This window comes from Glycine soja, chromosome 16 (assembly GCF_004193775.1).
Source record: "Glycine soja cultivar W05 chromosome 16, ASM419377v2, whole genome shotgun sequence".
NCBI lineage: Eukaryota > Viridiplantae > Streptophyta > Magnoliopsida > Fabales > Fabaceae > Glycine > Glycine soja.
Window position 1 is genome coordinate 32,698,116 of NC_041017.1, and position 14,367 is coordinate 32,712,482.

At 33.2% G+C, this 14,367-nt stretch overlaps 2 protein-coding genes across 2 annotated transcripts; one reads left to right on the forward strand and one right to left on the reverse strand.

Moving 5' to 3' along the window:
- The first annotated feature begins 483 nt into the window (after positions 1 to 483).
- Positions 484 to 1,513, forward strand: LOC114391101 (chlorophyll a-b binding protein of LHCII type 1-like). Its single transcript, XM_028352087.1, has one exon. The coding sequence runs from the start codon at positions 617 to 619 to the stop codon at positions 1,409 to 1,411; it is 795 nt and encodes a 264-aa protein (XP_028207888.1). The 5' UTR covers positions 484 to 616; the 3' UTR covers positions 1,412 to 1,513.
- A 1,477-nt stretch (positions 1,514 to 2,990) lies between these two features.
- Positions 2,991 to 11,797, reverse strand: LOC114388958 (cellulose synthase A catalytic subunit 2 [UDP-forming]-like). The gene is made up of 14 exons (XM_028349513.1): positions 11,278 to 11,797; positions 10,303 to 10,495; positions 9,756 to 9,949; positions 9,552 to 9,654; positions 9,107 to 9,278; positions 7,080 to 7,346; positions 6,653 to 6,998; positions 6,081 to 6,218; positions 5,844 to 5,969; positions 5,530 to 5,742; positions 5,156 to 5,429; positions 4,753 to 4,949; positions 4,323 to 4,673; positions 2,991 to 4,005 (listed from the first exon to the last, which is right to left on the reverse strand). The coding sequence occupies exons 1-14, from the start codon at positions 11,356 to 11,358 to the stop codon at positions 3,424 to 3,426; spliced, it is 3,237 nt and encodes a 1,078-aa protein (XP_028205314.1). The 5' UTR covers positions 11,359 to 11,797; the 3' UTR covers positions 2,991 to 3,423.
- Positions 11,798 to 14,367: the final 2,570 nt, after the last annotated feature.

Sequence of the window (14,367 nt, forward strand, 5' to 3'; positions counted from 1 at the left end):
ATCACAACATAATTGCATTTTGCATGGATATTTTTTTAAGTGATCATTTATCTATTTGTAATTACTAAAAACATATTTAACTTATTTATTCCGTACGTCTGACCACATGCCAAATCAATTTGTTTCCCACAGACACCCACCACCACAATTCATGTGGATATGATGTGAAAGCGTGACATTATTATTTTCAATTATGATTACCTATTTAAATCAACTAGCCAAGTGATCAATAATATTGCACTATGGTCCCTCCTCTTGGGTAAGACCTGGTAATCTTACGGAAGTGTCTCACTTCATACATCTATTTATTACACATAGCCTATCCTAAATCATACGTGGCAAGTTCTTACTGGACAGAATAGGTACTTAATGATATTTTTTGAGATATTCGATCTATGTTGGTAAGGGAAGGAAAACAAACAACTCATAAGCGAAATAAAATGGACAAAATGGATGCCCCAAGCCAATAGAAATTCAGATATAGATCTCGTAAAGATAAGTACCCCTCTCTTCTTTAAGCTATATATTGTGCTAAAAAAAAATATATAGGCATCACCAGTAGCCATTCTCTTCAGTTTAAAGTTACATAGTTTTTCATTGTTTTACTTAATCTACAATGGCTGCTTCAACAATGGCTCTCTCTTCATCATCATTGGCTGGCCAAGCTATCAAGCTTGCCCCCTCCACCCCTGAGCTTGGTGTTGGAAGGGTTAGCATGAGGAAAACAGCCTCCAAAACTGTTTCCTCAGGAAGCCCATGGTACGGCCCAGACCGTGTCAAGTACTTGGGCCCATTCTCAGGTGAGCCCCCATCCTATCTCACTGGTGAATTCCCAGGTGACTATGGTTGGGACACTGCTGGGCTTTCTGCTGACCCAGAGACTTTTGCCAAAAACCGTGAACTGGAAGTCATCCACTCCAGATGGGCCATGTTGGGAGCCTTGGGCTGTGTTTTCCCTGAACTCTTGTCCCGCAACGGAGTCAAGTTTGGCGAGGCCGTGTGGTTCAAGGCCGGGTCTCAGATATTCAGTGAGGGTGGGCTTGACTACTTGGGCAACCCAAGCCTGATCCATGCACAAAGCATTCTTGCCATCTGGGCCACCCAAGTTATCTTGATGGGTGCCGTTGAGGGTTACCGTATTGCTGGTGGGCCTCTTGGTGAGGTGACTGACCCAATCTATCCAGGTGGCAGCTTTGACCCATTGGGCCTTGCTGATGACCCAGAGGCTTTTGCTGAGTTGAAGGTGAAAGAGCTCAAGAATGGTAGGTTGGCCATGTTCTCCATGTTTGGTTTCTTTGTTCAGGCAATTGTGACAGGAAAGGGACCCTTGGAAAACCTTGCTGATCACCTTGCTGACCCAGTCAACAACAATGCTTGGGCTTATGCCACAAACTTTGTTCCCGGAAAGTGAAATGACTTGTGAATTTTATGTTATTTAGTTAAATATGTATTGGATCTATCAAGTGAGAATGTGAATTATATTATTATATTTTATATATCTCTTTTTAGTTCATTTGGATGTATCTCCAAGGTTCTAAGTTTATATATATATGCACTTTATTAACCAAACTAATTAAAGCTCAAATGACAAGTCTTAAACATTAGAAGCGAGTTAGGTTCTAAAATTTAAAGCAGTGGGATGAAGAAGGAGAAGTAGAAATCACCAAGACATAAATACAAGTGCTTTAAATTTTGCATTTGATTCTCCTCATGTGGACCACAAATAATTTTCATCATAAGCTTGAGTCGGTTTACTCTTTTTAGGTTGACTTTCAAGACTCTGGACTTTATTCTTCAAACTATATTAGTCAGTAAAATCAATTAAGCTTTACAAACTGCCAACTGATAACTGTAAATTATTATTGTTCTAGTGAAACCAAAATGAAATATTTTATTTTACTCTGTTTCCTTTTTAATTACACTCTTTCAGTAAAAATAAAATATGCCATGTTTTAAACCTTGTATCCTTATTTTAATTTTTATTTATAAAATACGCCAGATATAAAACAGGACGTACATTCTGTCATATTTTAACACCTTCGGGCATATATGAGAAGAGGATTCTGTGTTTTGACTTACACAAGTACAACAAAGGCCATGTTGTTCAGTGACAGTACTGCCTTATTCAGTTATTTACCTTTTCAAAATAAAAAAGTTATTTACTTGGAGAGTTTCCAAACAGTGATCTATTTAATATTCAGCTTTCACGAGATGGGAGATGTACGCTTCTAAAATCAGTTCCCATGATATACTTTGCAGGTGCTTTTCACAGAAGTAAATAAAGTGAAACATTTAATTAGTTAATTTAGCAGGTACAAAAAGTCTTAGAAGTTAGAACTTAGAAGTCTGAATGAGTGAATGGTGATAGTTTCTAAGCTTGTCCCATCAGCACAAACTATGATGTTGACAGTTTAACTACCTAATCAATTTCCTAGTTACCAATTTAGCAATTTGTTTGAGTTGTCATCTTATATATGTTTTTTTTAATGAGTTTTAGTCTTTAATATGAACTAGGATAAACACTCATGCAATACCGTTCTATTTGGTTGCGAGGATATAGATAGAATGAATGAAAATAAGAGATAATCATAAAAAAGAAATATAGTGAAAATAAAATTTAATGTTAGGTTGCTTCATTTAAGAGAAATGAATGATAAATAAAGTGGAAAAAAAAAGTTGTTTGATTTGAATAAAATGAAAGGAGAAAATTAAATAAAACATATAACAATACTATTTCTCTTATTACAATAGGACGAGTCTCATTCATAACAAACCCAACAACATTATAATGGTAAAAACGCCCCTCACTTTTCTCACATGAACATGAACCACAAACAAACAAGGCATGGATTTTTTTTCTTGTGGTACCCACCTTCACACAAATTAATTCCCTCATGAATCAGCTCCACCAAACCACCAACATTATACTTTACGTTATTGCCCAAGTCAATGCACAAATCTTTACTTAGCTTTGCATAATTTCAAGATGCTAAAGGGATTTGAAGATACTATACATTGTAGAAATTTTATTCACTTGGTACAATAGTATCAAAACGAACAATAAATCCCAACTCCTTATAGGGGATTTCAAAAAACACATGGGCACACTTATGATTACAAATATGAGATGCCTTATTCAGACAGAAGTTATAAATAACATCTCACCTGTGATTTCAGGATAATTTAGATAATGCACATGTATAAAAAGAATAATAAAACCTCTCAAAACATATGTTGTATCTACAAACACCCGCCACAAGTAACATTTTTTTTTTTTTTTTGCAGTGGCAGCTAGCTCTCACCAACAGATACTACTCTGCATTCAGGGATCTGTCATGTGCCTCTGACCAAAAATTTATGCATGTTGCAGACCTTATCTGTGTAAAACATCAAAGCATGCCCTTCTTCCATTTTTTGTTACCTTTAGTCACAATTCAATCCACAAATTTCCAGCACCACATCATTTTTGGCCAAGAATGGGTTGATTCTCACCCAAAGTAGTGTCAATATGGAAGCCAGAAGAATAGCCCAAACCAAAATGATGGTAGGAACACCTTCTTGTTTTCCCATGACACCCTTGAGGAAAGGGTAAAGGTGGACAATGACCCAAAGGGCAAAAAATAGCCTCCCAAACAAAGGACCCCATGAATCATAGCCATTGTTTATGGCATCTGAGACACCAACAATGACTCCAATGATGTTTAAGATTAGTAGGGTCAAGGGAGGGATCAACAAGGATGTCCACTTGAAGATGTAGAGTTCAGCAAACTCTCCATCATCTGCTGCTTTGGATGTGACTGTGAAGTTTGTGTTGACTCCTGCCAGAACTTTGAGCAAACCCTGAAAGAGAGCAAAGAGATGTGAGGAGGCACCACCAATGACCCAGAACTGCTCATTCCTCCACCAGTCGTGTATACCGACACCTCCCCACTGCATTTCCAGGATGCCAGTTGCAGCTATAGAGATGAAGAGGGCCATGAAAATGATACTGGCATAGTTACTTATCTGTGAAGGAAAGAAAAAAGCATTAGTTAAAAGCACCATAAAGTGCATCACATTCTGTTTATTGTTTAGAGCAATTCTTGAATTTTGTCTGAGCACAGTACCTACAGCCTACAGGTACTACTAATCGGAAGTTAGAAATAATATAACATTATAACTATAGCTATATTATGATTTTAATGCATCTTTAGCTTTTTGAGTGGTGGTGCCTAGAGGCGCTGTACTTGTGCAAGAATTGCTCCTGTGTTTATGTATTCCTAAGATGTAACTTGTACTCAGTTTGAGGATTGTAATTAAAAGTAAAGAAAAATTAATCCTACCTCGGGGACAATGAACTTCCCAGTGAGCAGACAGACCGCTGGCAATGCGCAGTAGGCGATTAAGGGAATTGAAGTCAGAGGATAAACTACTGAGTTTATGTAAGAGAATCGTTCCAGCGATTTCAAGCCACCACCATAACCATACCATATGGGACAATGCCTACTGAAAAAGATCTCAACAGATCCAAGTGCCCACCGAAGAACTTGATGCAGACGATCTGAGAGATTTATAGGAGCTGAACCCTTAAAAGCAGGCCTTTTTGGCATGCAGTACACAGATCTCCAACCATGACAATGCATCTTGAAACCTGTTAAAATATCTTCTGTAACTGAGCCATATATCCACCCAACCTGAAAGACAAATGTAGCAGAGGTCTAAGTACATGCAGACCAGAGCTTCAAGGCTTTAAATCTGAAAAAAATAGCATACCTCTTTCCCCCATTCTGTCTTATCTTCATAACCACAACTAATTACATGGATGGCCTCTTTCAAGAGTGTTGCGGAACTTGCTGCTTTTGGAACACCCCCATCTTCCAAGAGTGTTGAAGCTATGAAAACAGATGATTGCCCAAACTTCTTCTCAAACTTCGATTGAGACATTAATGATGATTTCTCATTGTCAATTCCTGTGATCGAGGTTTCAAGAGGAATACAAAATGACATTAAAAAACTAAGTTTTGTAAGCATGCAAAGACTGTAAAAGTATGCACTAAGTACATTATAATAGTGGATCAAAGTTCAACCAAATGCATCTCAAAGTACTATCTAGGGTCTTTGAATACATCTGAATGTTTCCAAATGACACACATGACCAATTTGAGGCATTTCGTACCTTCAATTCCCTCTTCAATATTTTCTAGTGCATGCATTTGCTTTAAATCATCCTTATTCTTTATCTTCTTTTTCACACTGGACTTTGCTTTAATCTTTTTCTTCCTAGATCCACAACACAGACAGCAGCACCATTTAGGCCAACAGTTACATGTCTTCCTTGGTGCTTTCTTCGAAGTAGGGGCATCACATCCATAAAATGCCTGCCTCCTGAAGACACACCCAGTTCCCACATATATTGGTCCTTGGATGCCATCTAAACCTTTCATATTGATCTATACATATTGAAACAAATATTAGTTTTTTCCTTCAAAGCAAACTGCAAGGTATATGTATGTATACATGCACAAACAACAATAGCAAGTTCTTACTTACATCAAAGAATACAACATTGCGATTCGAGTATCTATCATGACGATCAATCCCATCAAATCTTTGAGGAAACTGTACATAGCATATTTTTTTCCCTGATGTAGGATCCATCATGAAGCACATGGCTTCACGAAGGGCCTTACTGTTATTTATGTAGTGATCACAATCAACATTCAGTACATAGGGAGCATTGGTGATTATTGCTGAGACTCTCACCTTCACAATCAATCAACAATGCATTAGAAAAATGGTAAGGAAAATGGAGACAGAAGAAAACTGAGAAAATTTTCAATTTTATTGTGAGAAGGACACTCTACCAAAGCATTCATAGCCCCAGCTTTTTTGTGGTGATCATATCCAGGTCTTTTCTCACGAGACACATAGACAAGACGAGGTAATTCATTTCCTTCAATGTCACGAACACCATTCTGACCAAGGAAAACCTGTAGAATAGCATCACAGTTGAACACTTAAACTCGTACAAACATGCCATGTTGACAAAGCATTTTCAATCTACACAGAAGACCAAGATTGCATCATAACATAGTACTCACTTGTATCATTCCGGGATGATCTCTGACATTGTTCCCGGGCCATGGAGTACCATCCTGCATTGTCCAACCATCCTCAGGAACCTTTTGTGCCAAAGCCACCAATGCATTAATCCTCACTTTGAACTCTTCATACTCCCTCTGTCAACACAATTGAGAAACACCAAATGAAACCTCGTATTGGTTGAAACCAAATAAAAAAAATGAAAAATGATAGATACCAGTAAAGGACAGAACTTAGATATAATTCTTTAGGTGTTTTTAATGTTGTTCTTCAATCAGAATTGAAATTTCACCTTAGTATTGATCTTTAATGCAAAACTTTGTTATGTGAATTACAGAGGTGAAACCCTAGTTTTGATTGGAGAACACCACCAAAAACACCCAAGCAACTACATCTAAGTTTCATCCTAAAATAAAACTCGATCATAATTAAAGGGAAGCTGCTGCAATAACTCGACTTTCCTTTGGTATAAACTATGTTTCTCAGTTAGTCATATTTCATGCAAATTCTAAGTTTGAAGTTTATGGCTTTTCCATTTGGTCTGAATGACATGATAGGGACAATTTCAAACCTTAATGGCACGACGTTCTCTTATAAATGTGGCATCCACCTTATCCTTCAAGTAGTCAACCTTCTGAGCAAAATACCATTCAGGAGCTCGTGGTTCAATGCAGAACTTCTTACAGAATGGAACCCATTTCCTTGCAAACTCAGAAGTCTCGGAGAGTGCTTCAAATGTAAGCATGGCAGCACCATCATCTGAAACATAGCATGCAACCTTGTCCACCGGATAATCCACAGCAAGGATAGACAGAACTGTGTTTGCAGTAATGAGTGGAGGTTCCTTCATAGGGTCCACTGTACTAACGAACACGTCTATATCAGATAACTGAGATGGCTTTCCTTCTTTCTCATACCTGTGAAATTGTAAAGTATTAATGAATAATGTTTTATGTCCCACACACACATATAAGGATACGCAGAGAAAGATCAAATACCGAAGAGATAAACGATCAAGGTATGTTTCTCGCAGAATTGGGCTCCATTTTGGAAACTGATCAAAAATCCATGACACAGCAAACCAGATTTCACATATTACTGATGTGAGCCACAATGCATATGCATCATTGACTGGATGGAGGATTCTATAATGAAAAAAGAGGCAAAGAATGGCAATCCGAAGTACTATTATGATTCTGTATGGATTTATCCTGCTTGAACTAATAGGCAACTTTCTCCAAAGTGGCTGTCTGCCTTCATCCATTCTGTTAAGAGGAATTCAGATTACATAATCATAAATTAAACAAAAAAGGAAACAGTAAATAAATATAGATTATAGAAAAATGCCAGATAATGGAGGAATTAAAATTTTGTTGTTATCCACGAAACAGATAAATAAAATTAGTTACTCAGAGTCAGTGGATTAAATAATTATTACATATTTTTACATGGTGGAATGGAAGTTCAAGTTGTGCTCATTTTTTTCACTCTTTCAAGACAATTGACCTAGACACTCATTGTCTCATTTGCAACATAAAATTTTCTCGTTATACTTTTTTAGTCACTTAGAAAAAATTCCTAAACTTATTGCTTACTAAAACCATCTTTTCTCCTTTTTCACCACTTGACAAGCTCAACAAAAGGAGGAATTTGGAACTTCTCTCTCTTGTGAGCAAGACAAGATACATATAAAGGTAGGGAGAGGAGAATTTCAAGCTAAGGACTGTAAACAAAATTTTTTGTGTAAATTTTAATATGAAGATGTTATGCTTGTAAAATCTTATTTGTTTATCATAGATTGATGATTGTTCAGCTGATTATTGGTATGAAAAAGTTACAATTGATGGCTTATTGATGAGTAAAAGAAAGATCACGATTATGGTAAATTTTCGTGCCAAATTCAAGTAGAAAAATTTAAGATATAACCTTACATAGCTCATAGCCAAACCTAGATAGGAGAGAAAAAATTACAACAAAAATATACAAATGCTGGTGGTGAAATGCTTAGTAAGTATATATAAATTTTAAAATAAGTATAAGAAGGAAATTTCATAAAAAAAATGTTATCTGAGGTTTTTAGGGAATACTTATCCCAGAAAATTTGAAAGTAATTTCAATAACAATAAACTATAGATAAAAATTAAGTTTACATAAGAAAGAAAATAATGATGATTCACGGATAAGCTTAAGGTAGAGACTAATCTGTAAATAGTAAAAAATAATATTTAAAAGTAAAAATTGTTAAATGATCTTTAGTAAAAGAAAGATTAACTTAGAGATTAAATTAACCTTTATTAGTTGCAAAATTAATAAAGAAATCTTAATTTAAACCTATTAAACTTAATTGTAACTTTTTGAGAAATTGCAAATATAGGTCTACACACAGGAAGATGATAGAGTAAAATTATATAACAGTCCCTACCTAATTGCTAATAGGCTCCTGGAAAAATCTGAAAAATTGCTCATTAGTTCTTAGTAAATTGCAAACTGATCATTTGTGCGTTGCTAATAAATTCCTGATATAATTATTAACATCACAAATAAACCCTTTTTGTTACATAATACAAACTACAAAGAAAGCCAAAATATTGATAAAATATTATTTTTACAAAATAAAAAATTAAATTTTCATCTTATATAACTAGATTGTCTGAATTTTTGTTGAGAGAATTTGAGTAAGGAATATTGATTTTGTAATATTAATTAAATCACATTTTCTTAATTATATTTATATAAATTTTATTATTAAATTTAGAAAATTAATCAAATGCAAATATTATAAATAATTCTATTTTTCTAATTAGTTTAAAACTATAGTTTTAATGAGTAATCTTGCTATCGTTTTCTGTTTAACATTTAGTTGTTTGTAAGAACCAAAATAAGTTAGACATGCTCTCAGATTGAAGCTGCCAATTTTGGCTTTAAATAAGTTAAAGTTGACAAATGAGAACCAAAAATAAAATCCAGCAAGTTATATGACTAACTTTCAATGAAAAAATGATAAGAATTAGACAATATCACCTACTTTGGCAAGTCAGGATCATCCAGCTCATCACTATCTTTATCCCCTTCATGTCTAACAACCTGAAGTTTTTCACTTTGTTTTTTCTTCCAATCCTCCATCCGTTCCTTCCATGCAACACTTCCATATCCATAAACAGCAATATCCTTTTTAGGATCCATAGGTCTTGGTTGAACTGCATCACCATCATTAATTGTCACATTAAATAAGGACACTGAAACCAGGGCCAACTAGGAGCAGCACAGTCTAAACAATGTGCAAATGCAAACCAAGACAAAAATTGGATAATATCAAGGTGTAGTTAAGTACTTTTTGTGATATTTTCTTAATTAAAATTGGAGTTTCACCTCAGTAACTTGTATAATAAAACTTGACCTTTAAAGTTAGCATTGGATAGAGAGGTGACATTCAAATTTTGATTGAAGAACAGTACAATAAAATTACTTACCAGGTACAGATGAATCAGGAAAAGGCATGGGATAAACCCGTTTCCCTCGAGCCGTGAATGGAGGAAGAATAAGAGCATGTTTATCAGCAGAAATGCCGACATCCTTAATTGACAAAACCATCACCAGTCAAATAGGCCCAAAAATAGCATATTCAAATTCAGAAAAAAGACAAGAACAGACACAAGTGCTGAAAAACAGCTAACCTCTTGACCATATGTTAGGAGAGGGATCTCAGAAGCCACCGAAGCTGCATCAAACTCTGATGGTGCGTGGATCACTGAACCATTCACCTGTGAACCATAGTTAAGGCGAGCAGAGAACACACTCCCAATATCAAACTCACTTTCTAAATCATCAGTATCATCCTCTTCTTCATCACCCTCAACTCTAGGACTACCTGAAATCAGTTGCAGTGTTAGCCAAATCTATCAAGAGATTATGTTAATAGAAAAACAGGAATGCTAACCATTCAATCTCTAATATGCTCTCTACTATTGATTAAAATTTAGTGATAGCTAGACAATCACGAGTGAAACTCATTAAATACGTAGGACCCACAAAATTTTGTGATTTTTAATAATTTTTTGTCAATATTAAAGAGTGATTTAAAAAAATATGTTGTTAGCATTCCTCAATATAACAAAGGGAACTAAGGTGGAAAAGCAACACAAACACACATACGGGTGAAAAAGAAACATAAACACAAACACACAAAGAGATCAAAGTAAAAATTGGTTGAAGCTTCTTCACCTTTGATGCGCTTATATCTGGTTTTACACTGAGGACAAACTTGGTTGCCCTCTCTTCTTTCATACTCATAACAAGGTCTGCACACAGGGAATGCACATTCATTGCAAGCAACAAATGGCTCCCCATTCACAGTAACTTCCAGCTCATCCCCACAGATCTGACAAATTTGACCACTTAATTCTGTGACAGCTACCTGCAAATAACATTGATAATATAAACCTTGATCAGATCATGAAAATTGGATGGTAGTGCACTATGTGAGAAGATGAAAGAAGGTCCACTTCTTTGTGCAAATAAGTGCACATGAGCTTTATTACTTAAAATATGAAGAAACAAAGTTTATAACTTTGATGCAATAAATCCACAAGCTCTGAGATTTATAAATCAGAGCTCTGAATTTTATAAATCAAGGCAAAAAAACAAGAACAAGTAACACACCGAGAACTGCACAAGTACCAAGTTGAATGAACTCAATTTTTCAAAGGTAAATAGGGGGAAAAGTGCTTTTCTTTTCCTGTTATTTCACCAAGAAGCTGGAGAGAAACTGAAAAGAGTTTGGATTCGGAAATTTTCCACAATTAACACAAAAACAAAATAGAGCTCCCCACCCCAAGAGAGAGAAAGAGAACTAGCTCAATTATTTCAGCTTGAAACTCTCATTGTGCTATAAAAAAGGTATTTTCAAAAACCATGAAAAGAAATACACATATAAGGATCTAAGTGCCCTTATGAAAGAAATGAAGTACTCAAAATTCAAGCAAGAGAACCCAATTGGGTCAGTAATTCAGCATGCAAAATCCAAGAAAAAAAAAGACCCCAATGGGGGTATTTTCTTCTTCAAACTCTTGACGTGGCTTGGTGAGATGAGTTGAAGAATAAGGACAAGGTCAGAAAAGAGACACTATTTTTTTGAAAGATACAGAGGTTCAAAATGTTCAGAGGAACTGAGAAATCAGAGAGATAGAGACCACTCACTCTTGCAGTTTCATCAGCATTGATAAGAACAAACTCATTCCTGTTATGAGACCCTGCAACTAGTCTCCCTTTGGTGTCCATTGAAACCTTAACTCACTCTTCAAATACCAAACACCACCCCACTTCACAAGCCCCCCTTATGTGCCTCTTCCATGCACATAGTGAAAGAAAGAAGGAAAAATAGAAAGGTTTTTAAACTAAGAGTGAAATCAAAAAAAGCTGTTTCCTTTGGAGGGTATAGTGAAGGAAATGATTCTTTTCTTGAGCAACCAAGTTTTCACACAGATGGGGTGCCAGGTAGCTGCTACTACCACTCTTTTCTCATTTGTGAAAGACACAAGCTTGCAGCATTATCAGAAAACACATTAATAAAAGGGTAAAGAAATGTGAGTGTGGAAGAAGAAAGAGAATATCTAGGCAAAGCACGGGTTGGAAATTCGACGAAAAAGAGAAGAGAGATGAAACAGAGACAGAGTCAGAGAGAGACAATGTGGGAGAGTGTTGCTATGTACGTGTATGTATATGTGTTTGTGCAATGTGTTGTGTAGTAGAAGTAGTTGTTGGATCCATAATTGTTTTCCCTAATAATACACTCGGGCACTATAGTTTATTAAAAGAATTAATGTTTTTGTTTTACCTTTGAATTATTAAGTAATGTTAGCTGTATCTTGTATGCAATGTGCAAGTCTGCATTTGGTTTTATAATTTAATGAAATAATTTTGATATCGAAGTTGTCTTTTAAATTACTGAACCTAAATAAGATATATGTCTAAATTAATTTAAATTATATATTTATATTAAAATGTGCTTTTTTTGTTAAAAAAAACTCAAAAAAGTTGAGCTTTTAACTTGAAAATATGAGTTTAATATCATCATCATCATCAAAAGTTGAGTAAGATATATTTTAAGTCGTTCATGCTTTTTTTTTAAGTCTTAATTCTTATACTTTAAAAATAAACTTTAATTCTCGTATAATTTATAATTGGTAAAATTCATATCTCACCTTAATGTCTTAAATTTTGTAGAGAGATAAAATTATTCAATTTAAAAAAAATGATAATCAAAATCATCTTTTTTTAAACTATAAGAATAAGAACTAAGACTATTTTTAACTGAAAATTAAATAAACTAAAATACATTTCATCCTAAAAAATTGTAATTAATTAAAAATAAATATAATTTATAAAGTAATTATTATAAAATAAAATAAAATAGATATATAATAAATTAATAATTTATGAGTAAGTTTCCTGATAATAATAACATAAAAATTTAAATTGTAAATATATTCTAACTAATGTTTTAAAACAAAAGAAAATTATGTGACATTCAAATAAGAAACTACAATGAATGACGTAAAAAATAAAAGCCATGCCACTGACTTTTCTTGCAAGCCAAAGCGGAAGAAGAGCGGGGAGTAAAGTCACGTGAGGCAATAGACGAAAAGAAAAGAGTCACGTGAGGTTCGTGCGAGTGGGTATGAGATGTACAAAATCTCGCGATACATTGAATTAAACTATCATACGAATTTTGAAACAGTAGCAGCGTATCATCATCATCGTATAATAATAAGAGTAAATTCTCGTGACTGTTGAAAAAGACAAAGTAATGAAATGTGAAAATAATATCTTTCCTCGAGTTTATTTTTGAAATTTTAAATTTACTTTTGTACTTGTTATTTTATTCATCTTCTTTTGAAGATGCACTGAAAATGGCAAAGCAGAACCTAGTCATGACTCACGAGGGTGCATGAATAACCATGATGATGATTACTCATTATAGTACTTGTTGAGTTACCAAATATTTCAAAACAGCCAAAAAAAGACCATAATATTAGAAAAGTAAATTGTTTTAGAATCTACACGTAATTACTTAATTGCACTAATGACAATGAGTTTCGAAAATCTATAGATTTTGAAAAACAAAACCTGACTATGTCAAAAATAGAATCGAAGACTTTATAATGCCAAAAACCGATCATTATTTTCTTAATACATTATAAATTCCACTTTATCTTCATGGATCATTGTACATATTGAAGTAGAAAGTTGCATTAGAAGTTGAAGTTTTCTTCCTGAAATATAATTAAATTAGCTAGTATTTTTCTGATATGTTGGCAATTCCATCACATCATAGCTAAAGGCATTAGACATTTAGACTAGTAGGAAAACTACCTGATAAAGAGATCCATTAAGTCTTTTCTATTTTGTTCTTTGTTCCTCTCCTGTTAGCCTAAGAAATCCATTTTACCTCAATTATGAAGGAGTTTCATTATTGAGAAAAGAATATAAACCGTATTATTAATTGGTGCTATGTAGGGAAATTTGGAGAAAATAAAATAATTATGTTATAAATTAAATGTAATGATTTTAATCATATATCTTAAGAATAGTTAATAATATAATATACGAAATTATAATCATTTAATAATACTGTTTAAATATTATTTATTTTTTTCTCAATTAATTTCCTTTTATGGTATTATAGTATCTTTTTCTCCTTCCTATTAAAACTAAATTATAATTTTAATCTATTATAAATTTTAAATTCATAATTTTATTTTTCTATTTTTAAATCAAGACATTCACTTTTTTTAAATAAATCATTTTGATCCTTTTATCAGTTTATTATCCAAAGTCAAATAACAACGAGATAATAAATCATTAAAATAATTTTTTATTTATTTAATTTTATAAATACTATTTTATATGTATGATTAAGCTAAGAATTATTAAAAAAAAATTTAGCTACAAAAATTATAAATTAAAAATAATATTTAATATTTTAACTGCCCTTTACATCATTTATATATATATATTTTAAATAACTTACATATTAATTTTTTATTTTACCAATTTACAATTAAATTTCATATATTAATATATAAATTATTTACATAAATTAATTTTAAAATACAAATTATTTTTACTCTAATTATATAAATCTATATAATTACATCAATTAATATATGTAAATTATACAAATCACTTAAATTTATTTCAATATGTAAATCTTTTTTATTCTAATTATATAAATTGAAAAAATTTCAATATTTAATTTTTATGAAACTTACATGTTAATATTTTCGT